At 41.9% G+C, this 26763-nt stretch overlaps 3 protein-coding genes across 3 annotated transcripts in view; all 3 read right to left on the bottom strand.

The window, feature by feature from the left end:
• Positions 1 to 13913, bottom strand: part of ncoa1 (nuclear receptor coactivator 1) — a 35399-nt gene extending 21486 nt beyond the window's left edge. Inside the window, exon 1 of the mRNA XM_079180334.1 lies at positions 13897 to 13913. The gene's annotated coding sequence lies outside the window, so the exon portion shown is untranslated. The remainder of the gene's footprint in view (positions 1 to 13896) is intronic.
• Positions 13914 to 18989: 5076 nt separating this feature from the next.
• ptrhd1 (peptidyl-tRNA hydrolase domain containing 1) lies at positions 18990 to 20332 on the bottom strand. The gene is made up of 2 exons (XM_079180193.1): positions 20110 to 20332; positions 18990 to 19318 (listed from the first exon to the last, which is right to left on the bottom strand). The coding sequence occupies exons 1-2, from the start codon at positions 20317 to 20319 to the stop codon at positions 19148 to 19150; spliced, it is 381 nt and encodes a 126-aa protein (XP_079036319.1). The 5' UTR covers positions 20320 to 20332; the 3' UTR covers positions 18990 to 19147.
• A 2589-nt stretch (positions 20333 to 22921) lies between these two features.
• Positions 22922 to 26763, bottom strand: part of fam184ab (family with sequence similarity 184 member Ab) — a gene marked incomplete at both ends in the record, with an annotated part of 122710 nt that continues 118868 nt past the window's right edge. The window contains one exon of the mRNA XM_079180226.1: positions 22922 to 23003. Coding sequence (XP_079036352.1) covers positions 22922 to 23003 — 82 coding nt within the window. The remainder of the gene's footprint in view (positions 23004 to 26763) is intronic.

The following is a 26763-nucleotide window of genomic DNA, read 5'->3' on the forward strand; positions in this document are numbered from 1 at the left end:
CGTATGAAGTCATTTGTTTAGACAGGCATGTCTGCCTTCCTCTGTGCGCGTGCGTGTGTGTGTGTGTGTGTGTGTGTCATTGCTCATTTTTCACAGAGCATTTTCAATCTCAAACACGTTCTCTGTCAGACTGATAATTCACACATGAATATTCATCACTTATTTAACTCCTCTGGTCCCTGTGTGATTTAAAGTGCGAGTGTCCTCACTTCAACTCGTGAAGCGCTACTGGAGGCTGAGTCACACATGCTGGGATGTTCAGAGCCATGTGGCCAGTTTTAGGAGCCTCAAGTCTCAGAGTGCACAGCACAGGGGGATAATGCAAAGAGGCCAGTGAGAGAGTTATTATCTCTCCGAACTAGCAATTTGATCCTGGAATAACTGGCCCTCTTCAAAATTAAATGGATATACCATTAAGTCTTTGATGAGACCGTTTCAAATGCAGCCAGTCATGCACTCTGTTTGAAGTACGGAATAAAAGAAATAAACCTTCTAACCCTTCGGTCTGTTTTTTCATGAGTATTGATAGAGTCCAAAGCTTTATCTTTTTTTATACAAATACAGTTTGCTCTGCAAATCACATACAGGGACTAAATAACGGCCGTAAAACGTCAATGTCAATAAAACGACTCTCTTCAAATGCAAAACTCACGCTGCATTCACACCATACTCTCTTAGAAGCTGCATTTCGGATTAAGTCATGGAAATATTTCCAAAGACTGAGGGGAAAACAAATTATTATTTCAAAATAAGTTTATAATACAATACAATATGGAAAGGAGAAGAGGTGTGGTGCCTTTGTAGCACTTTAAACAGGGAAGATATACAATTCTCAATTAAGCAATTCACTGATCAACAGAAAAATGATCATCAACTTTTGATAATAGACTCATTTGTCAAGAATAATAGCAAATATTTGCTGGTTCAAGCCCCTCAAATGTGAAGATTTGCTGCTGTTTTCTCTTTTATTAATATGTAAATTGAATATTTTGGGGTTTTTGATTGGTGATCTTAAAAAACAATACATAAGATTATGTTACCAACTACTTTTCACCTTCACATTATTTGTAGACGAGGCGCCTAATCGAGGCGGACAGAAGAACAGATCAGAACAATCGTTAGTTGCCGCCCCATTAGCAACATTACAGAACAGGCCTGGAAGACGTCCAGGCACACGGTGCACATGTGTGCACATTAACTCCGTGGCTTATTTTCAGCTCAATACAGCAAAATGAACCAGCTCCTTTTGTCTCGCTTCACTTCTCTGAATACTAAATATTGACCTCTGTTCACTCCCAAGACAAGCATGGCCTTAAGCCTTAGCGAGAGGCGCAGCGCACACACACTAGAATAACAACAAATGTATTGCCAGTCGATGAAGCAAATGACATGATTATAGTATTTGAAGGATATTCTGTGAAAAGGACAACCTCCCGAAAATACACGCTCGGCTGTGCGAGGCGTCACGGTGTTCACCCGTGGCTTCAGAGTGAGACGTATGGCAGTCGTATGTACTTACTTGATCTAGGGCTCCAGTGGGTGAGTCATGTGGTTGGATGTGGTTGGCCTTGTCCAGGGCTCAGAGCAAAGATAAAGGGGGGAAGGAGGGGTGTGGGGCAGAGGGGAGGGGGGTGAGATCTCAGCGGTGGGCAAACAGCTTGGAGTGGAGATGATGATGGAGCAGAGGTGTTGGTGGTGTTGGTGGTGGGCTTATGGCTCCACGGTCGCTCCGTCACATGGCAACATCTCGGGTGAGGGGAGAAGCCTACTGGCCTCCGACTAGGAGACGAGAACGGAGAAGAGGGAACAATGTAAGTATGCGATGCAGCAGATTTTTCTTTTCGCCGTGAAGGTGGATCATCGCAAGCAATCAGTTGCCCAGTGCATTCTTCGGTTGTTGCGGGTTTTTATAGCTTTTGCGCAACAACGGAACAGTCCTCCAGTCGTGTAGCATTTCTAAAAGATAAGGTGCCTTTCTACTGCACAGACGACCACGATTTATGAACTGACCATGTTTCCAGAGGTGAAACACTTAACTGTAAGTGGTGCTGTACTTCCAGTCGTCAAAGTTCCCTGTAAAAGTTATCGTAAAAAAATCTGTACCTAATCAAACAAATCTGGCAGATCAGAAGATGGAGTGTTATGGGGGCGCTTTCTAAATCCCAACTTGGAAGTCTGCACATCGATTCATCTGCTCCAGATGTTTCCCGACGAGACATCGGCCTGACATCCGCAGACAGCTGGTTGGTTAGCCACCCAGCAGGTAGGGACAGACTGAACGCAGCCAGATCTACACACCGTTACGTGGCTTCACCTCTCATAATCATAACGCCTCGTCAACAAACACAACCCGACAACACACACATCAGAGTCTTTTCTAAAGTCTGTCCCTCTCACAGATTTTAAATCGACCAAGCTAACCACCTGGAGTTGGACGACCCCCAAGACACAACATGCCGGTAAACTGTCTCAGATCTTTATGCGGAAGTGTTATAAATAGTAAGGTGTTTGGGAAGTCGTGAGCCTAAACCTGGAAGAATGAGACTTTTGATATAGTTTTGCTTTTGTTAAACGCGCAAGTCTTGGTTCACGAAGAGGCATGCGAGAAATTTTTTCAAGCATTCGAGGTAAAACAGGGTGAGTAATTGATATACCATTTGAATGAATCCAAAATAGCAGATAAAACACTTGAGATAAGGACGGCATGCAACGCTGAAATTTCATTGGCGCGAGTGACAAAATCAGCAGGCCGTCCCTTCACAGGTATCAGATAAGGATGACAGAGATGGGACTCGCTCCAGATGTGGAGTGTGCACCCTGCCGACTCTAGATAAACATCTGTAAAAACAATGCGTATCAAACTTCACCTCCGACCTCCTCTTCACCTTGAGCACGGCTCAAGCAAACCTGTTTGAGTGCAACAAGTCTTTGTCATATTAACATGTTCAAGGGATTAAGAGGATCTTATCAGCTTTGCTGCTAAATGACGCAAAGACGCGTGCACTTGGTCCTCAGGTGTGATCGAGGAGAAGGTGGTGCGTTTTGAACAGGCCATAGAACACCTGCCCCCACGCATGTGCTTAAAAAACAACAACTGACAAACCATTTCCTTTGACGATGCAAAGTATTCAACCATACAATTATGTGAAAAGACGGAACAGCCCGCGTTTCACACAGTCCTCGATACCTTTGACTCTCAGACGAGGCTCCGTCCTTCGCCGGGATTCGTCCGGCCACGGTCTCGGCTTCGGCAGCCCGGATGACACCGGCTTGTTTTGGAAGAGCGCGACGGTCTTTACGCCTCATCTATCAATGCTTGTAAATAAGTACAAGGACTAGGTGGAAAAGGTCAGCCGGCTTACACAAGCACACGTTCTAAGCCAGAAGGTCAAAGAGAAAGTCAAAATATTGGAGGTCTGCTCCTTAACTACCTAATAACTATCTAATAGCAGTCATTGCATCACATATTTGTGGTTTCACACCTTATTATGTAACAATGAAACAACGGCAACAGACACACTTTTAAGAAAACCTGATTGATCAGTTGTTGCGCACCGCATTTTAAATACTTGCCGTCATCGACCGACAGCTCGCGTGTCAAAGAGAGCTGCAGAAGCTCAGCAGTGAGGCTGAACTGATCTGTACGGAAGAACCGTCTGGAGGAGAACCGTTGCATTTGGTTTGCTGATCGTCTTTGGCGTTGGTAAAGACTTCTAGTTAAACTGGGAGGGACAGAATTGTCCTTAACTTAATCAACCACAACGCCCACAGATGTCTGTGATGTCCTCGGGTCGATGTGTATTGACCTTTTATTTTTGCTCGAAACATGTCAATTCTGTGTAAAAACCAAAACGTGGTATCTTTTCTTAATGATCTTACACAGTGGTTGTTTTAAAAAAGGTAAAACTCCTGTGGGAGTGGGAGGAGGAGGCAGTACCTTTGGTACACTCGGTAAGCCTTGGAATTTACTTCACTAGTTACGACAATTTTCCTGCCTCATCAGATACTAATAGGAGACGTTCACACACCGACATTCATTTTAGACTAGTGCAGGTTTTGATTATATTGTTTTAGACGGTTAATGAAATTGTGTTTTAAAATGTACTAATGGCTTGTAGCGATTAGTCGATTGACAGAAAATGAATCTGCAACTATTTCGATCATTAATTCATCATTTCAGTCACTTTTCAAGCAGAAATGTCAAACATTTTGCAGGTTCCAGCTTCGACAACATGAGGATTTTATGCTTCTGTTTCATTTAGTTTGTAGTAAAATATTGAACAAACACAACGAATGTTACATCGTCTTTATCTTAACTCCAGATGTTCTCGACCTCATAACTCCTCACCCCTGCATGCCTGACAACAGAATCACGGAGAGCTGACACTGTTGACGTATAAGAAGTCTGTTTCACCTCCATCAAACGATCTAAACACAGTACGACAGGCTAACAGACGGCCAATAGTGTAATTCACCGTGCAGATAACAAAGACTGGATGCCCCCATAGGGTTAAAATGCTCCCATCATTAAAAAAAATACAATGGCATCATCTTAAGCCTCTTAAAATCAAGATCAAAGGAGAAATTAAAGAATATGGTGGGAGGAAACGGAGGAATTACTCACCAGCGGCCGGTTTAAGAGTAACCAGCCCTTTGCAGAACGGGCAAACACGGCATCTCTCCTCGTCCTTATTTAACAAAGTAAAGTGCTTTCCTGTGTGCAGTCGGTGACATGATTCCCTCTGTGTGGACACCGCAGTCATCATTAGCGTGGTCACCAAACCAGTTTTTCCGCAATACATGCCACAACATATTTACTCGTCAGGTGCAACAAAAGAAAAGTTATGGCGCCGGCGGGCTGGTGAAAAGCGCGCCTCAGTGACCTGTATAACAGCCGGACGGGACGAGGGGAAGGAGCTCCAGAGGACGGGACGGAGGAACAAGCAAAGCCGGATGGACATTTCTTTGCATGCCATCAGAGGAAAGTTGAGCTAAACTAGGTTACTCACTACAGCCTATAGAGAAATACTTCAGATTCCAGAATGAGATCAAAGTAACAACACAGTGCTACTACCCCCACAATATGTAAAATACACTTCTGTTTACGCGTCTATTTTAAAACACGCAACATGCTTCAGCTCTTATTAAGCAGGAAAACGTATTATACAGTTAATAAATATCCACAAACAGAGGGATTATAGGAGAGAGAATAACTATTTGTTACTAATAATTACTGTCTCACTGAGCTTTCTGTTATTATTGCCTTGCTTTTGCTGCTTTGTCTGTCAAAGCACTTTGTAAACTCTATTTTTAAATGTGCTATATAAATAAAGTTATTTTTATTATTATCAGCAAAGAAGTTAAACCTCAACCATCAGGAAAAGAGTACCAGTCTACAGCCGGGTGAGCGGTGCAAAGAGGAACTGTATCTTAGTGTAGTGTGCTAGCAGGCTAGCATTAGCTAACTGGTCGGGCTGTCACAATACTGTCGTTGGGCCATATATTGTCCCAGAGATAAACAATGTTTTTGTCATTTTAACACCATCTATGCCACTAATTTAATGATAATTGAATAGCATAATAATGCAAGTATAGCCTCAGCAATTGGAATAGGAATGACACAATTACTAAAACTTTCTAACTAAACAAAATAAAGCCACACAACCAAAATAATAATGAAAATAGACTCTCTGCACGATGCTCAAAACGTATGATGGTAGTGAAAACACTGCTGTATTCTGACATCATTGATTAAAATGTTCTCATGTAAACAAGCAGGCATGTGAACAACAGGCAATAGCAAGGAAAGCAATTATGATCACGGTCATGTAAGAATCAAAGCAACCGGCCTAATTGGTGCTAAAGTTTGGGGAAGTATGTGGTCATAAACCAAAGTATTGGACAAGTAACCTGGTGATTGCACCAGAGGAAAGGTTGTGGAATCACCGTTATTACAGTTCGTATTATGGGAAACATGACTGGCTGACCTTAACCGGTCGTACAATTACGTATCTTCAAATTAGCATATGCCCGAAAATTCCCGTATTGGTCGGGCTCTACTAAAAAGCATCTTTATTGTCCCTAAACTGACCACATGAGCTCAGGCAGACCTCTCCTCTATGCTTCAGTGTCAGCCATGCAAACCAGCTTCATCACAGTAACAATCACAACCAATAATCGTACAGCTTTTCCTGTAAAGCAGGTTTGCAGCATACCGACGCCAGACAGGATCCCAAACATAACATTTAAATAGCCCTCGCGTGATGAGCCTCTGCATGCACATGCTGTCTCATGACTTGTTGCCGGCTACTCCCATTTCCCAGCAGCTCTTTGAACTTTTGTGGTTTTTCTAATCACGGTAAGGCAACAAAAAACTTCTGGGAAAACCCTTGCCATACAGACACCTGCATATACACCGGTGTTGATGAAAATGGAGCTTTGGCTGCGTACAATAACTGGCACGAGGATGCGGTGTCTGTAACACCATGAGTGGGTGGAGAGGTATCATGGACGGCAACAGCATCTACTAAAAACAGATGCAAACAGCCAGAATACTCGTGTGAAAACACCTGCGGCATGCAAAATGGCTGTGCGCCTCCAGCCAGCATTTGAATATCCAGATCACAAACAGTAGTTATTTGCGTTACACTACACACAAAACCACTTCCTTTCCTCTTAGTACTTTGCGTCCATCCATCAATAGCCGCAGTCTAGACGACACGATGCAATTACTCTTCCTGTAGATTCCACGCACCCAACACTCGCATTGTAGATCTCAAGGCCACTGAGCCCTGCAAACGATACGACTGCGCACCAAAACTTTGCTCAGCGTTCCATAAGAGCAGTTGATGTTGTGGGATTGACATTCGAAGAAGGTTTTTGAATGAAGCTTTAAATGCCTTATGTCATATTTAATGACGTCCTCACCCTAAAAAAATTGGGGGAAATATGATGTTGTGTTAATCTAAAGTTATGGTGCTGTTAGATTGCTGCTAGACCACTCCGTTCATGCAGGTGCCGGCCTCGCTGTGGCCTGAGGAAGAACGTGTTTGACCGCAGTGAAGATGTTGTTTTTGTTAACGGCTAAACACCGACAAATATGGAGTCAAGCTGAATATTTTGTTCGATAAAAACATGTTGTGAATTTTGGACTTTTGGACGGAGACAGAGACAAGGAGGCGCCTCGCTCGCTGTGAGTGTGAGAGACAGTTACTGTAAGTAACCAATAATACGTCAACATTATAAACTAAACTATTCTGTAGAGGCCCAGTTGTGGATATCATTTGGACTGATATTGAAGATAAGATCATAATAATTAATATTGTCAGACAGGCTGACTAAAAGGTAGCCTTTGTTTGAATAGAGGATACAATAATAATACATTTATTTATTTTTAAATGCTTAGATATTTTAAATAAAATGTTCACACTGTTTTATTAATGTTTATTCACATAATTTTAACTGTATTGCTTGCAAAAAGCTTAAAGGTTCTACTAATTTAAGGCCCTCTCAGACGCTGATCCACGCCTCAACACTGTGAGCAGGACTCTAGTCAGACACTTGCCAAAACTTTTCCCACAGTCAACAGCCACTAGTTAATGTTTATTTGGGCTTGTTATGCATAAAGTTGTATTTCCACCACGGGCAGATGAGCCACTTGTGATGCAAAAATGAACCAAGTTCAGGCAACTTCAAAAGAAATCCCTGAATACACACGAGTCTACCAAGACTCTCTGAAGCTGCACAATGTGGAAAACATACAAAGAACATGTTATCAATGTGTAACGGTGAGCTGTATTTGCTCATCTTATTTGAGTACCGTTCAGGCTAAATGGGGAAGTAAATCATGTTTTGATTTATTATGGTAGCACCTGTACAGCATTCTTCACCGTAGCATGACTCCTATATACATTTTTTTCCACTGTAGTGAAAATAAGGACCCCAAGGCAATAACTTAAAGACTGTTAATAGCTGTTTCCATGCATTGACTGATGGAGAAAAGACCATTTTTATTAAGACGGGTCACTCAATTTGGGAGATCATCAAAGTGGCTGGCACCAAAATATAGTAGGACGAGATAAATCATTTTCTTCCTGTGGTGTTGGATGTTTTTTGTCTTTGTTTAGGATCTCACCATCTAAAATGTATCCCTGGCTTCATCTCCTTCACCTGAATCGCAATCTCAACTAACATGCTGGCATTTGAACCCAATGTTGTACACAAAAGCCTTCGAGGACAAGCCAAATTGAATTTCAAATTAAGAAAACTGGAGGCCTAGGGCCCTTCATCTACTTTAGGGATTCAGCAATAAAAAGCTATACCACCAAGAACAACAAAAAAAAAGTGAGTGGGACGCCAAGTTCAAGCATTCTCAAGAGCAGAAATAACAAATATGCAAGACAACTTTTAAGTGCTGCTGCCTGCAATTTGCACTGCAACATCCGAGTGGAACTTTGGAAGCATCTCAACGCCCACCCGTTTAAAAAGCCAGGCACATAAACGCCTTTGAGCTCCACTTCACAAAAGGTGTTCACACCACCGTATATGTTCATTACACACTGTTCACTTCCCATCGAAGGTGAGATACCCACAACTGTTAAAACTTCCTCCAATTTACTTGACAGCGTCCCCCGGGCACAGGCGCATCAGCAACAATGTAGCTATAAAAATAAAATCATTAGACCAAATTATTGTTTCACTCTTCTTATTGTGACTCAACGTTGTTCAGAAAACGAGGGGCTTGACTGTTAACTCGATCACAACGCCACAACAACCATTTTCCTTGCTCTGTTTTCTCGCTTGTCCTATCAATTTCCTCCTGTATGTGGTCTTTCTGTTTCTCTCATTCTTCAGCCTTCACCTTCCCTCCATTTCCTCCCAACCCTCACGAATTCACACAGTCTGCTGCACAACCCTTTTTTTTTTTTTCTTTCTTTCTTCTCTCTTCTCTCCAGGCGATAATGTAGGCCATCGCTGTGACAGCGGGGAAGTGCAGCGAGGAGTCGGAGAAGCGCCGCTCTTCTCTTCCTTTCGCCGCATTCGGCTCGCTTACAGCGGCTGAAGACGGTGCGCATGTCGACGTGCGCGAGAGCGTTGCCGCCTCACATGGACTCAGAGTGAACAACAACATACAGCAGCCGACATGAGCCGATGTGTTTCAGCTTTGCAGAAGCGAGAGCTCCTAGATCACGGTGCTGCCATCAACGGCCAACGACATTTATCCTGAATAGTTTGATCTTCTGATGCAATGATAATTTATAGGAAACATTGGATAATTGAGTCGTGGAAAATGAGAACCGTGCGAGTTTTCCTTTTTGTAGCAAGCACTCAAAGAAGTTGGAGCATGACCCGTGCGAGTTAATCTGCCGACATCACACATCCTGCGACGGGACTACTGCCGGTAATGGAGCCGTGGAGCTCTGCAGCGATAGTTTTGGCGCCTGTATGATTTATTTTCTGCATGCTGCAAGCGAAACACACTGGTTGTCTATTAATAACAATACAATGGATACGAGCAGAATCGCTTGTTGACCAGTGCTGAGAAATGGCATCAAACAGACCCGGTGATCGGATTGGCCCGTAGTGCTTCCATTGATCGGAGATTGGCCCAAAAAATGCTGATAGAGCACCCTTAATCGAAGACGGTCTGAAACACTGGAAAAACCACCACATTTTCACTCGAAACATACGTATATCAAAGCAGATATGCAGCCAGCACTAAGTCTATTTCATGCAGAATCTGTGTTTTCCTGCCATTTGGTCAGCACATGGGAAGAGTGTGTACAGCCAGCGAGGGTCAGAACACAGTTCAAAACATGCCTGTTCAGAAAACAACAAAATATAACAGTTAACATACGAGTCATTCATATTTATTTAACTATATAGCATCATAGCAATGAACGCTCCACCTTAAACAGAAGTTAAGTTAAGTGCATTGTGCTGATAATGCCTCTTAACGCTTCACTTGAAGTAAAATCCTTGAATGCAGGACTTCTACTGTGCGCTATTAATAGTATTAATAGTTACTGTTCATGGTTTTACATCAGAAAGAATGTTTTATGTACTGTCAACATGTCCCGTTATTACATTTTAATGTTTTCATGCAAGGCAGTAACCGCTTAGATTCCCAATATGTGGTCATTTCATCCGAGTAAGGCCTGTTTGGAAATTTGCTGTGATCGTTTTCGGGGATGTGAGAGCCGCTGCGGGGTTCCTGGAAACCGGGGCTGCCCGTCACTTCACATACTTCAGTGAACCCATGGTGTGAACAGTCTGTTGCCAGATATATATATATATATTATATATTATAAAACACACATGAGGGACTCGCAGACAGAGGAAAAAAAGAGGGTGGCACCGAAGTCGTCAGGTTCCATCGTCTGGGAATCATGAGCGTCTGTACAAAAATCTTTTTGAAGTGACTACCACTACCAGAAACACGTTCTGTGTTTGATAATGCTGATATACCATCATGCTTGGATGGGGACAAAAAGTGAACAGGACACGGTGCGGTCTTGACAAAGCGCTCCGGGACGCTTTCGCTTCAAGTTTGCGTGCAGAGCCGTTGTAGGCCTACAGCTGTGATGAGCCGCTTACAGTTTGCAGAGCTTACAGAGCTCGACATTATAGGGTCTCTGTCTGAAATACTCACACAATCTGCTATATTAGTGCACAACGGCAAACACACACAAAAGGCACACACCGCTCTGTAATGAAACCAAACTCCTGATGATGTCCCGTCACCGCATCGACGCAGAATAGTTTGTGTCCGCATCTTAGAAGCGAGATATTTCAACACCTCTATCGAACATCGACTTATCCATCCAAGAGATTTACTTTATTCACAAGAGAAAGATACGCCAGCATGATGAAGACAAACATTCCCAAAATGCTTAATGAACAATGAGGCAAGATGCTGATCCAGAGAGAGAGATTCAGGTTCTGTCTCACATCTTGGTGCTAAATAGGAAACTTTGTGCTGCTATCAAAGCTAGGTTTTACAACAACACTAAGTTGTCCAGACCCTGACAACTGTGAACGCTGAGACATTCGTATTCTATCGTCCCAACTCAAAAAAAAGTTGCCAGCCAGTGTGGCAGGTGAGCCGAACTGATCCATCTGCCTCCTCAGAGAGTGTTCGTCAGTAATCTGCTGGTTATTCTGACCCTCAGTAAAAACATCACTGTGAGATTTCCACTGGCTGGTTGCAGGTGTCCTTGAGTGTGTGTGTGTGTGTGTGTGTGTGGGGGGGGGGGGGGGAGCAAACAGCATGGAAACGTACTACAGCTCCAGCAGCAGAATGCTGTGACAGTGGCAGCCAAGCTGCAGCAGTGCCGAGTGCTAAAATGGCTGCTCGTGCTCCATACAGACACAGAGCTTAGCTAGGAAGGAACGACGTGGCTCATCCTTAGGTAGCTTCAGCAGCTTGTGTCTGAGGGCTAGTAAGGAAATTGGCCATCGCTCGCGTTCTAATAAACATGAACCACGTAGGATTCTGTGCTAACCATCAAGCAGCAGCAACAAACTCCGCCCTCATCTGCCTCCACATCCTCATCAGTATGCACAAACTGTCTCTTTTTTTACCAGGGAGAAGGTAACTACGGCGCTTTAGCACGTCACCGCGCTGTGACAAGGTCTGGTTAAGGGTCCTCATCTCTTCTTGTTATTACAGGTGAATTTTGGGTGTAGAGAAAGTTCATCCATCATTGATGGGTATGTGTTTGCATGCATTGTCTGATCTGATACTATTTGGAGCGGTAAAATAATTCAGATTATTTTCCCCTTCATTGTTACCGTGGTTTTGTTGTGATGTTTGCGGTTCGGATGTACTCGGAGAGCCGGCAGGGCTGCAAACTTTGAACTGAATAACCGAGGCCTGCATTGAACTCCATCTCCTGGCCCGTTATCTGGGCTACATCGCACCCTAAAGAGGCCCAGCTACAGCGCTTCCACCTACAGCACGGAACGGTCTGCCAAACCAATACTACACCAACCACCTGCTATCATCCAGCGTGCTCAAGCTATATTAAAAGCATCGTGTGGTCATTTCCACTGATCAAACTGTGGTGTCTGGGCATTTACCGACCGTACACAACTTCAAAAAGTAAAGATTTGCCTCGCTTTATAAATATAACTGACCTGACTTAACCTCCCATAAGCCCAAATACCTCCGAGTTGTTGTTGTTGCAGATGCTTTGCGTCACAATTCACCAGTCTGAACGCAGCCAACAGAAAAGCTTAACAGAAACTCTACTGCGCTGAAATGGGTTCTACTCAAACACCGTTTCCGCTCCATTGTGGACGAAACACATTTACGTTGTTTCAGCGCGATTATCAGATTTTTGTTTACACTTTAGATACGGAACTGTCAACATGCAGCAGATCGGAATCAGAAACGGTTCATTGCCAAGCGTGTTACACATACAAGGAACTTAGCGATTGGTGCGTGACAATAAACATAGTGCAGTAGTAAAAGACATCATTTAAAAATAGATAGAAAATAGGAAAATTAACAATAAAACATGATAAACAAAGTATGATATATGTCCATCATTTCCCAAAGTCTTTTTTGTGGTATCCTCCGTCACTTCTAGCACACAAAGGCAACATTTGTAAGTAATACTAAAGCCCAAACAGCCTTTATAACCAAACTATTGCAGGACTACTAATGTTTGTTATTATCACCAGTTTCCTCTTCTACGACTTCTACGTCAAACGCACTCACACATTACATCCCTCCTCTAGAACGGGCCGATGTGTAGCCTTTTGGAGGATCCATTTCCAGAAAAGGAATGTCGTACTCGCAGCTATGTTTTCATTATAAAGATCCTGAGACTAAAAAGCGTTGTGTTTTCTTTAGCTTAGAATGAGCCCTTCATAGGGAGCGGGTCCTCTTCACGGCGTCATGCAGCCCAAAACACCGGCTCTAGCTTCACCTGGAGGTCACCGTAGTCCTCCGACGCGCTTGTGAAACTGCGGTAACGTGAGCAGCGGCCCTCTTCATGTCACTGCTCCTATAGTCGTGTTATCTAGGGGTGAGGAAGTCAACCTCTGAGCGAGACCAACTGTTTTGAACCTGGCAACTTAAGCCCTTCGAAGCAAATTTGTAATTTTGGGCTATACAAAAATAAGTTGAAAGGGAGGATATATTCAGTCGGTTGCAATCTGCAACCACACCACTAGATGTCATTCAATCCTACACACTGTCCCTTTAAGATTTAATAATTATACAACAATGCATCCAAGTCAGACATTTTCTTTACCTTTCAATGAAATAAACAAATTCATACTTCCATGTATTTTTAACAATGCATTCACTTGGCGGAAGCTGTTTACAATCAATATGTTTTTCTCATCTGAATTTAAGATTTTAGATGAAGGATTTAACGCCTCCGAATATAGCTGCAGGACTAGAAACACCACGACTGACAACAGAAACATTAGAATGAGAGGTCACCTCAGGTGAATTTCTTCCATTATTCTGAGGGTATCATGTTCTCCGCGGTTGATCTACTCTATTATAAAACACTGCACACGAGCTGTGTTTGAGCGTTATGTAAACACGAATTAGAGGCTTTTTTTTTTTTTTTTTTTTTTTACAAAGAGGTCAAGATGCCCTTTAAGTTTATTCGCGTGCGGGTCAATCGAAACGGACCTGCGACGACACCTTGAGGCCGTTCGCCTTCGTCTTACATAAGCAACACGCCAGGTGTGTGTCTATGCAGGTGGCGAAGGCGCACAATGTCCCGAGATGGTGTCGGTGTCTTTGTGGCGACGTTGTGTGGGGAAAAATCAACAATGAGCCATGGATGTGTGGAGGCCCTCGAGCACAACCTGCACTGCAGTGAGGATGACATGGTGTCATGCGTTAAACGTCCACGGCTGTGACTCTCTTACCTGTTTTTGTCGTCCGCTTGTAAATAAAGATCCAGCCCCACGAGGTCCTGCTGCAGATTCTCACGCTGGATGCTTAATTCCCGTGCAGCTGGCTAACTTTAGCATTACCAGCTTAACTAACTGCTTGCTCGCGTCAGATGTCTTTATTTATTTTTTTAATCCACTGTTACTTTGGATTCATTATTTTGCGGTGAGCCGTGGCAATCATGTTGCAACAAACTCCGAGTAGATTAGCTTGACAACCGGGGGGGGGGGGGGGCAGAAAAGTTGCGTGTTAACTTGGCTCGCTATCAATTTACCGTCAGCTTGTGTTGACAAACAAGCCTGCGTAGCTGAAATCAGACACACGACTTGAGGCTAGCTGACGCCAGGCTGCTAGCACGGTTAGCTTAGCCAGCTAACCAGCTCCGCTAAATCCAAACCGTGTTGCAAAAGGACCCGTTCGTCGCTGCGTCCGGCTTGTATCCCATCGGTGGAGAAGAACCGCGAGCAACTCCGCGAATCACTTGCGGGTGGTATCTGCGTTCCAATGACGGCGCACTCGCGTTTGCAAACCCAAGTTATCGCTTTGGTCTCTGCTCTCCGCCATTTCCAAATCTCTCAACACAAACAAACAGGGCTGCTCGTGCGCGCGGAACGTCGAGGCGCGTTCACGGTGACGGCAGCGGGCAAGAAGCTTCTGCTGTGTTGATGGCATGAAGCCCCGGTTGTTGTTGTCGTCCGTGAGACGTGCGTGTTGATACGATACAGGAAATATGCGCGTGTGTTTTTGACGACGCCACGGAGAGTAAATTGACTCGTGCATGTGTTGAGTGATGCACTGTTCAAACTACAGGCATCCTTCAGCTGTGTGTACGTGTGCGCGCGTGCGTGTGTTGGTGCACTGTGCAGAATCCATAGTGTCTGGTACATAGTGATGCATACTGTCTCGTGCACTGTAGCTCCATAATTCATGAGGGTACAGTATGTTTATGGCCATCATTAGGTGGTCAGGATATTTGGATTCACCACAACAGCATTGAACACACACACACACATACACACACACACACACACCGTTTAATGAAGACAACAGCAAACATTCAAACAAATACATAAATACAGTTTTAAACTAGAGCTGACACTAAGGTCATGTCCTCTGATTCCAGTTTTGTGGGGAATTTAGAGTTTAGGCAACCTGTGGGGATTTTCTTCACTTAAAACCTTGAATGTTTTACAGGGTGATGTTATTATTTTGAGTGTTTTTGTACGCCAGTATTGTGGCTTTAAGAGAGTATTTAGGTCTTAATGTGGGAAACAAAAGAGCAAGACATTATTTCTGAAATGTCCTAATAATTTCATGTGTATGTATTTTCCTGTATATATAATCAGGCACTAATGACAAAGAAAATAAACATTGTTCTGAGATAGTTCTCTTATCTAGAGTACAAATTATAAAGATTTGCTGTATTTAATGTGAAAAGTTCTTCGGGCTTTGACCAAATAAGCAAATTTAATTTTTTTAATTTAATTTTGATGATGTCAGCTGGGGCTAGATGGATAATCAATTAATCATAAGAAAAGAAAGATGTGCTAATTCCCATGTACATGGCGAGCACTGTGATGAAATATACTCTGAGAAGTATTACATTGTGTGGAATAAGTTGATTGGTCACTTATATTCCTTTAAAGAAGTCTTCAAAGTGGAAGGTTATGACTCATGAACGCAGGAATTTGGATCTATGGAGAATCGGATGTACGATTGTTTGTTTGGACTTTATTTATTTTTTTCATTCAAATGTAATAATTGTTGGTAACACCTCATTAAAGCACGCCGGAGGAAGGTGGTGTGGCAGTTGAAGATGAGTCAGTCATGGCACGCAGGCTCATTTAAAGGTAACTGCCCCCCCCCCCACACACAATTAATCACAGTTGGCTTCATTCCCAGATATCATGTCACGGTCGAGATTATAAGGAAACGGACTCCAAAAAAAACACCCAGTATCTTCTCTGCAGAACAATAAGAAAGTCAGCCCCCAAAACATTTAGGAAGAAGTTAAATATCGCTATCAAGACTAATCCAATGACTTTCAATGAACTCAAGTCAGCCATCACACAGAGAAGTCTGTGAAGAGAGGGCAGCGTTAGTGGGAATGAATCCATGCCGCCATTTCCATAAACCTGCACCCGACCAGAAAGGACTTGTTGAAAAGCACACGGCACATTTGTTATTTATGTAGTTATTTAGGTGAAATGTGAAGCTCGTGCCGAAAGGAGCGGCAGAGGGGCGACTTGACCTTTTTCGAGAGCACCTGTGAACTTAACAGGCCTTTCCTGTTTGTAGGCGCCTTTAACCGGTCGCTCCTGTTCAGAGCTGAAACGGCGAAAGAGTTAATCAGCAAACTGTTTTTGATTATTGATCAACCGTTTCAGTCATTTCTCAAGCAAACATGACAAGCTCCCCAGCAGAGCTTTTTTTCAGCAGCACACACGTTTCATGTGATTTATGGCATTAAACAACGGCCGCATTCCATTTTACAGGTGAGGCCGATCAAGGGTGCCGGTGTTGTGCGTGCTTTCATTGGACAACTGAGTCATCGTTAACGAAAAATAGTTCCCCTCCGCCCCCGTGTTCTTCCCACACTCTGACAAGTCAGAATGTCTGCAGGGCAAAAAAAGGACGACTGTTAGGATTCGCTGCTTTTGTTTTCAGTTGTCTTGTGATGTTCAATTAAGATCTTTGGGACAGTTGGTCGGACAGAACAAGTAGTTTAAAGACTTTACATTGGAGGAGTTGTGCAAGACATTTTGTCATGCCAGTTGTGACTCCGCCTTCCATTTTGGGCTACAGTAGGATTCTCCACATTTTGCCATGAGGACACACATACAGACTCAAAAGGTGAAATGAATAGGGCCTTTTCACTGCACATATTCTGACATAGCAGGGTAACAATCAGGTGTAGATAAAAGGAATTACGCTCCCGTTCTATTTAGTGTGTCACAGTCATTCCAGTGAGCCAGCATGCACAATACCAGCGCCCTGGCCCACCTAAACGGAACAGGGCCATGATTAATGCTATTAATTACACCTGTGTGTTAATGTCACCTTGGCGGCTGTGAAAAAGGCCTAGACCAGCAAACACCGTTGTAGCTTTATAGTGTTTATTAGTGCATGCACAGGGTTTATAGCATAAACACATAAAGTATGTTCCATCTTATACTTCTTTAAATGTCTCCTTTTGACATCTAAAGAGGACTTTGTGTTTCAATCCTATACTTCTTTTTTTTTTTAATCCCTTTTACACAGAAAAATGGAGGCGACAACAATACCACGAACGGCCGCATTATGTGGAGCGAGCAGATGAGCAGTTCTGGGAACACATCCGCTGCTGTGTTTCATAAAACGGACGAGGACACAATTATCTGCTGGGCCTTTGCTGTCTTTCAGGTTGATCTCTAATAAACGGACACTTTATTAAGTTTTATATAAAAGCATTTTGCCCATTGATTCATACTGAACGGTGTTTTGTTTTTTTCCTGCTAGAATAAAGCTCTCTTCTTCCACAAACACAAACCATAACATGGGAAGTCACTTAGGTAACTGTAGCGCTAAATGTTTATCAGAAAAAACAGACCAGGCACGGGTCAGCTGTGTCATGTTGGGACTATGAGAAAGGTTATCAATAGTGAGTGTGAACTAGTTTCTTTAATTGTGATATGTACCGATCCGATACCAGAGTTTAATTAATAAGCTGTACGCTTCACTGCGTGGAAGTGACAAGGATCATTCTCTTATGTGATTTAAATTGTGTTCTTTTTTGTAAATCCCAATGTAACAAATAAATCCATAGAAATAAATTAACTGAATTACTGATCATTAAACAAAAAGAATAATTGTACGACAGCAATTTGGTAAAGAAAAAATCCTCAAAATGAACTGGAATTACAATTCAAGCGTCAAACTTTTTAATGCAGCAACAAACTAGTCAAAACCTAAACAGGAATTCAAATTCAAGTATATAATGTATGTATATGGTAAATAAACATAGACTTGAATTGAATAGATCTGCCCCATTGTCACAGAGTATTGGCCCGATATCGGTGCATCTCTTAGAAATACATGTTTGGTTTTTTGACATATAGAAAATTGCAAAAGACCATCAGTCATTCCACCACTTTCACAGCATTTCCTTTTCTTATTCAAATGTCAGCTGCTGTTTCTAGACCAGCTGGGAAATAGTTAATTAGCAGAGACAGACAAATGAAAGTGTTTCTGCCACGAAAAGGGAATTGTGCCCAAGAGCGTAATGATTACAATCATATTATGCCTTTCGCTTAAAGGCAATCGTTTCTGCTTCCAAACCCGTCAATCACTGAATCAAAACCAGTGAGAGGCGACACCTCATTAGTAGCTGGTGTGATTTTTCCTTTTCATCATGAAAGAATAACTACTTTACAGACAGAGGAATGAAGAATGTAGTTCCCCCGATGTTCATACATGCAGGAGACACCTTTGAAACACCTTTTATTTTATTACCCTTTCAAAACACACTCCCCATAAATCACGCAGTAATATTGCATTTCACAGGTAGAACAGCTCAGCACTGACTGTATTCCAGAGTTGCAGGAGAGTTCATGACCTGCATTACAGACTTGATGCTGAATGAGCTTGTATTTGTAACTATAATGCAACGTCACACACTGTATGTAGTGTACTGTGTATGAGCTACACATTTAAGAATATCATGGTGGCAGCTGCAATAGAATATTCCTAATTGAATTGTTCATGTCTGCTACTCCGACCTCATTATTTGTGCAGGTCATTTGTACAACAAGTACTGAGACGGTATGACAGGATTGCTGTTAAAGTGTGCTGAGAATTTAAGTAGTTAATTTACAGAAAAAAAACAGACTTGCGCAGACCACTCGAGAAGTGCAACAGTTTTGTGGCTACAAGTCAAATGCATGGATAACGCATTGTTCCTGTATCTTCTTACATTATTGATATGTTTACACTAGATGCATTGCCTATTAATTGCTTTATTGACATGATTGCAATGCAAATGCTACCTTTGTGTTTATTTTCTCCCAAATGAACAAAGTAATCCAGAAAAGAACTTCATATTTTCCGACTTTAATCTTGGACATTACAGGTGTTTAGATTCGCTGAGATGAAAAGAACATCTTTTCAGATGAAGTTCTCCTTTCAAAAGATGAAATTGGATACTGACATGCACTGTAACGCACAGCTGGCCGATGTCTTTGAAGGCCGTCATTTGAAGAGCTTGAACTTGCGCAGCAGCGGCTGGACCGTCTCTTTGGCACACGGCTTCAGAGCCAAGCAGGTGGGGATGTTCTCTGGCTGTTCGATCCAAAGCTTGTGGGCCACACCGGCCTGTGTAAGGTTCTCCGACAGACCGGAGAGGGCGGCCTCGTCTGGGGCCTGGAGGACAACAGACACGCACAGTGAGACAGGCTGTTAAAGACAATAGAGCATCCAGGACTGGGCCACAGATCACCAATACGTCACATGTCAACACAGTGCTCCATGAGAGGAAATACGGTTTGATATTAAAACCTCTAAACCTAACTTTCTTTATTCCAGTCATTATTGAGTAGTTGCATCAGTAAACTTCTACAATGTCCTATTTAGCTTGTATTTATTAAGGAGGGAGTTTCATCTTATAATACATTATACTTTACATTTTTATTTAATTAGAACTATATCAACTCTAAACAAGAATCCATATTCAATATCATTATCCGTTATTTAGTTGCTCTAACATTACAGTTAGATAAGTGATTTAAATCTTTTATGGAGAAATACCAAACTCCATTCGATGTTCCGTCATTTAATCATTTCTTTCCTCATTAGCACACATTTATAGCAGCAACAAGACCATTTAATATCCTCATATATTCTTAAGGAGTCACTTTTAAATTCGGCACTCGTCTTATAGACCAGACAGAACTTTGTATTCGTATAAGTGAGGACTCCCCGCCTCACCTCTGGTTCTTTTAACCCTTTATAGCGCTGGTTTAAGTTAACGTAGCTAAACAATGTGAACGAGGGTAGCTCGCGCACACCGGTTAAAATTGACATTTTATAGAATTTTAGCTTAGCCGAATAACACAACTAACCTGAACATGTTTTAATGTGTCGCCACACATATTGAGATAAACGATATAAGCGTTGCACTAACTAAAGGGACACATATTTGAATGGAGTCTTACCCCGAGCACCACTTTGTGCATGGAGTCCAGCTCGGAGAGGTACCGCTGCGTGTCCGGGTCCCCGTAGTGGAGATGGATGGCGGCGGTAGCGGCATGGCAGGCCTGAGTTATCACGGCTCCCAGGGGCCAGGACAGCTTGTGGACCAGATCCGAGCGGACCACTACGTACTGGACCAGCCGGCTAGGAGACCCAGCTCCTGTAGCCGCCATGTTTTCCCCTTCCCCAGCATGAACAGGAACCGATCCAGATTCAAGGTTTGTTTATCTTCCGGTTCCGCCGATGAGTCGTTTATTTCTAAACAATATTAAAACGTTACTGCTCTCTGCTGGTAACTTTTAATACTTCATGTGAAAAACAGAGGCTACACTCGTTCTACTTGTGCTACCAGCAAATAAACTGCAGTCTCTTAATGCCAATAAAGATCATTTTAACTAATGCATGATGGTTATTATTCTCTTAAAACATTTAGAACATTCAGGAAACAACTCCTGTTCCAGCTTCCTGTATGTCCTCTCCTAGAAACACAGAGATACAACTGAAACTAAAAATAGATGAACACAATTAGGACATAAACAACCCATTTACTTTTTGAAGTGTTTTAAACAGCTGGGTAAAGCACACCATGCCGTCCTTGTCACTGTAGGCTACTCCTCCTCCTCTTCTTCATCACCTTCTTCTGTGCTTCTCTTCTGCTTTTTTTATTTTATTTTTAGCATACTAGACACCGTCTGGGCGTCTCATCATCTTTCTTTGACTGTTTTTTTTTCTTCATTCTGACTGAAACACTTAAGCATAAAAGACCCAATAGCACAACATGTAATAGTGAAAAAAGCCTTTTGTGGATATGTAATGTTTCCTCAACTTCTCACCTGGTATATTGTATATGTTGATGGTTTTATAGTTGCAAACACGAGCACTGCAGAATATATCTTGAGCCTTAGAATAAAGTGTGAAATAGTTTATTTTATGTCAAAACTGTGGTAAAAACAATGGCCGATGGCCCAGTGGCAATATATGTTAGTACGTCTGGGAGAAACCCTATCACTGCAATCAACCCGGAGAGAGACTTACAATAATTTGGAAAAGGGGATTCAGTGTACTGTATTGGAGTCTTATAGTATTGCAAATTGCCAGCAGTTATAGTTCTTTTTAAAATATCCCAGCTGGAAGAGGTATGGAAGTTTATTGATGTCAAAACTATTGAGCGAGCACAAGATAAATCCAATCTGTTATTGAGCTGCAAATTAGAAAGCACTCAGATTTACAGGTGTAAAAAGTAAATACTAAACAGTACACTTGAGAGATATCGTGCCACCACTGAATGAACATCAGGGATTCATTTCTGGAGCTTCGCACTCTCAGGTTTGTCAGTCGGTCTCTGCTGCTGAGAGCAGAGTCCAGCTGATTGGATCCACACCGTTAGACCCAACTAGCTAATGTCCGGCTCTTATCAGTGTTTATTTTATGTGTCTAAAATACTTTAACAGTCTCGCTCACATTCTCAAATTTGAGAAATTTGCGGATAGAGCTCAAAGTTGTTGTAGCTTAATATTCAATGTTCAAGTCCTTTGTTTTCATATGCAAAGCAATTACAGTGAAGCAGTCTTTGGCAATCAAGTAATGCTCATACGGTTATGTATAAAAAGAAAATAACTAAAGTAACATCTAATTTGAATGAAAGACATACATTACTGTAAAGTCATCGACTAGAGGAGGGGTTAAAATAAAGGAATAAAATGTAAAACTTGTTAGACAGGTGTACAGTAATAGTAAAATGTATAAGCTTTAATGTGTGTATTTTTGGCGTTTATCCATAATCTTGCATCTCTTAAAAATCCTGAGAAAATAAATGAATTGCAAACCACAGATTCGTCCAAATAAATGACACACAACACAAGTAAATGTCACAATAATTATTTATTAAGCATACACATTATAATATAAATATAAAATATGCTATTTTTGTTTTTAAAATTGGTGAGACATCATTATATCTGTGTTGAGACAGACAACCATACAAACAGGTTTTAATATTCTACCAAAATCTGCTATGCAGCTGTAACAAACTTGCCATGATGGTGCCGTCCTAAAGTCAGAGCCTGTATTCATGGAGCATATCAGAGAAGTGTAACTGATCCAGGATCAGGTTCCATGTAAATGTCACCATACATGAGGAGGCAAGCTGGTCTTAGATCAGCGCTCCTAGTCTAAGATGCTGTATGCAGTGGGCCCACGTACAGAGAGAGAAAGAGCACAATAACCTACCGTATATTTCTTTATATAGATATATTTCTTACTGTAGTCCAACAATGGCAATTAGCAGCATGAAAATCGTTTTTTTTCCCTAGTTCCAAGAAACTGCAAAAATAAGTCAGGAAGTAAAGAAACAAAATAAACATCGAACAGACTGATGATCATTGTCACTGTACTAAGAGAGAAACTCGTCCACAGTGAAACAATCAGAGATAACCAAACAATCAAATTAGATCAGAGTGATGACATTTGACGGTCAGGATTCGGGTTCAATTCAGCTTCGCCTCAGTCAACGGCAGGAAGCGGATAATCGTGACACCTTCACCAAATGAACGCCAGCGAGTTCTCAATGAGAAGCCGTTCTCAAAACCACGAGTCACAGCTTCGGTTGACCGAACCCGAAGTGAATTGATCCCCAAAAATAACCTCTCAATGACAATAAAGAACAAATAGTTTTTAACATTTTTTCTCTTTTTTTGTCTTCGTCTTTTTTTTTTGTCTTTTTTCTTTAAGTTTGGTTGACATGCTGAATCCTTGTGTTTGAAGGTTTGTGGTCAATCAAAAGGAGAAGTATTGAGCGAACCACTCCTGGCGCTGGGCGTCTGGGGAGTCGATGGCGGAGTCCTTCGTTTCAGGAGGGCTTCACGACGGGGAGCGCAAGAAGAATAAATCAAACACACAACAACAAACAACAATAAAGACAGGAAAAGACAAGTCAGGGAAGAAGCCAGAGGCTGATTCAGCAGAGACGCTCACCACACTGAGTGGAAGCAGCAGTGTCAAGATTCTCATTTACCATTAAACCTTTGTCATTTAAGACACATCCCATTGTTTTACTATCACTGGCTCCAGTCCTGTACTAGACCTCATCCCTTTCTGTGTTGATAGTGTCATTTTTTGTCACTGACTGCGTGTGAATTAAACACAAGACGTAACTGCTTTGCTGGTTTGATTTAGCCTGGAACATACACACGAGCAGCACAACCATCAGATAACGCTGATCTGGAGGTTTAAAGGGGGTTTTAATGAAGGTGTAATGCGCTTTTCTGTCCACAAGGGGGCAGCGAAGCCATTGTCAGGATCTATCGAGCCACAGCCGAGGAGAGAAACACCTGCTCTGTCCCAATTCTATACTACATATTAATTGTATGCATGATGCACTTATACCACTTTTAGTAGTAGACTGTTTTTAGTAATCAATAGCAAATTCATTTGTAATAGGGTTGAGGTTTGGACTGTTGGTTTGACAAACAAACATTATGAGGGTGTCACTTTGGGCTCTGGGTGGTTGAGACCACATTTCTCACTATTTTCTGATTATTTACAAACCAAATAAAATAATAATCAGCAGATTAATCCCTAATTAATCCAGTTAATAGTTCCACCTCAACCAATTACAACGGCAAGATCCTGCTTTATCATTAAAGCATTGAGTAACAATACTATAATTATATAATATGTGACGGTGTAACAGTCACAGGGAACGATTTATACTTTTCATACTTTTGGTACATTTTCTTGATTATACCAACATGCTTTTACTGAAGTAACATTTTAGACTTTTACTTCTAACAGAGTAATTTCAGAGTGTGGTATTAGTACTTTTACTTCAGTAAAGGATCTGAATACTTCCTCCACCACTGTTAGCATGCAATGGGCCTATCAGAGTATTTTAGCGTGACAGAGAGACTCTGTGTGTACCTGTGATGCAGAATAAATGCACAACCACCAGAACTCTTTAACTATTTAAAGTATTTCGTTGTCAACCATTGCTGGTATCTGTACGACCAGATGAAGCTGTAGCTACTTCCCGACTCGCGTCTTCGGGGGGGAAATATGTTGTTCCCCAAAGTTCGAACTAATTAGTGTTAGCATCTATCAAAACAAACACCTATTGGAGCTCTTTCTGCTTTCTTAATTGGCTTCTTGTTAAACAAATCCCATCATAACCCCAGGGCAATATTTAAATTTGGGAGGGGGGGTGTCATTTTGTTGTTGTTGTTGTTGTTTTTTAAGCTTGAAAGAGTCAATTACTTCCCAAAAGGCTTCCCTTGTATCCGCGCAGCAGGATAAATAGTGTTTATTCTGTGAACGGTCACAAGTCAGACTCAAAGGATTCTGTTTCAAGTCCATCAAATATGAATTGTAATACAAACATTTGCGTACAACATTCCCCATATTAAACACTATAAAGTAGCAATAGTGAAGCCTTCCTCCGTGATTATTTGTGACCAACTGTCTGCTGACATGTCTGTCTTTCAATGCCGCCAGCTTCACGTGGTCAGAGACAACAGGAAGTGGTCAAGTGTCTCAGCAAGGTCTAATGAAACCTTATTGATCCGTCAGGGAAAGTTGGGTACAAACAAGTAAATCAAATGTCAAGAAAAATCACAAGAATATGAAGAAATAAATGGGATCACACATTAGGAAGAGCATGTATGTTTGTTATGTGGGCAATAAAGCTGGAGCAAAAATGAATATTCATCAATCAAATATGATCTTTGGATATCATTTTAGGTAGATGGGCGATGGGAAAAGAGAGAGGAGGGAGCGAATGAGATTGCGAGCAGGGATGTTCTGATGTTGAATTGTGTCACACGGGGAAGGAAATGCAACGGAGAGGACGTGAAAAAGAGATTGGCAGAGGATGAGGTGATGAATCAGTGAGGAAGAAGCAATAAGATGAGAGAGACGATCACTATCATCACAAATGTTTGTCTGGCACAACAGTCCCAATAGGATCAGTCCAGGAAAAGAAATTACTCTCTGCTATTTTTGTATTATCCTGACCAATCCTCTACAAATAAACCCCATGGATTGCCATATTATTTGCAATAACAATTCAGCATTAAATTCCAACTGAAATCAAACCGCGTTGCTTTTTTTGTCTCTGCTGCTCGGCTGCGGCGCGTCAAACAGCGCGTGCGCAATTGTCACGTCAGTGGGTTAGATAGATGCCGCTGTGGTCCTTTACTCGTTAATACCACTAACGACACACCTGTTGGCTAAGTTTGTCTCTCGGCCCCCGCGGTGTCACGCCGGCTGTCAGTCAAACACTGACACGCCCCCTCCAGCTGACTGACATTAACCTCAGATGTTTCCACAAAGACCTTTTTTTCTTGCTTTTAATAATAAGAACAAATATTAACACCGCATTTAAAAAAAACACGTTGACACTATGTTTGACTAAACGTGTTTCAGTTGGACTTTAAAGCTGACTTTCAAATGAAGATGATTCCATCGGCTTGATATAGTGTATACTATAGCGTTAAAATGGAGCACGAAACAAACCCTCCACAGGGGACATCAAATGATCAAGACAAGGATCCACAAACAGTGTGTTCCTCGTGTTTTTGTTTTTGGCCTGATTCCCTGAAGCATACAGGTGTTTACTAGTGTTTCTCGCCTCATGCTCAGACTGCAGTGACCATGTTTGTATAAACCACATTGAGCACAATATAAAGGGATATACACAGTGCTGAGACAGGCAGCCTACAACTATTTTTCCCTCAACACATCTGTCTATAATGATGTTTAGATATTTGTGTATGTCCCAGGCAAAAAACTAAACAGCTACATGGACTTCTGCTACATGTTTCTCATTTTATTCATCATTACTCATCTTTAAATCTACTGCTAAAGCAATTTCACGGTTGTTTGGATCACTATTCAGCAGAGGTGTGCACTCCAGTCACATGACCTGGACTTGTCACGAATTTAATGACTTAAGACTCGACTTGACAAAATCAAAAAAAGACTTGCATCCCGACTTGGACTTGACTGAAGTCCAATGACTCGCGACTTCACTTGGACTTGAGCCTTTTGATTTGAAAATACTTGATACCGAAAAACTAAAAAGTATGCATTTTAAAAAGATCAATTAATGATCCTGAATCAGTTAACGTTAACGCTATTCGGTCCCACTTCAGTCGGCACTTAATTGCCCAAATCCACTTTGTTTGAACCAATCCGGCAGCATCCAATCAAGTTGCGGGAGACAGCATATAACAAAGACAACATTTTGTTTGCGTACAAAAACTACATGGTGAACAAAACACGGATTGCAGGATGCAAAACGTTGAAAATTACAGACGAAGAAGCAAATGGCATAACATTCAATGAGGGACTTGTCAGTCTTAACTCGGGACTTGAACGCAGATATTTACTTCCGTGTGACTTGCGAAACAAAGACTCGGTCCCACCTCTGCTATTTAGCATCGAGAAACAACTGGAATATTCCTATTTGGATTCATGCTAAAAGTCCACTTGGATGACATTTGTTGTCTAATAAAAGTCTCTTGAAGCTATAAATACGTAAAGGACCCAACGACTTAAAGGACCCAACGATTTAAAGAGGTCAGATTTACAAATTGCCGCTCTGCGTCGCAGTCGGGCGGCGA

Source organism: Pholis gunnellus (genome assembly GCF_910591455.1).
Source record: "Pholis gunnellus genome assembly, chromosome: 19".
NCBI classification, from domain to species: Eukaryota; Metazoa; Chordata; class Actinopteri; order Perciformes; family Pholidae; genus Pholis; species Pholis gunnellus.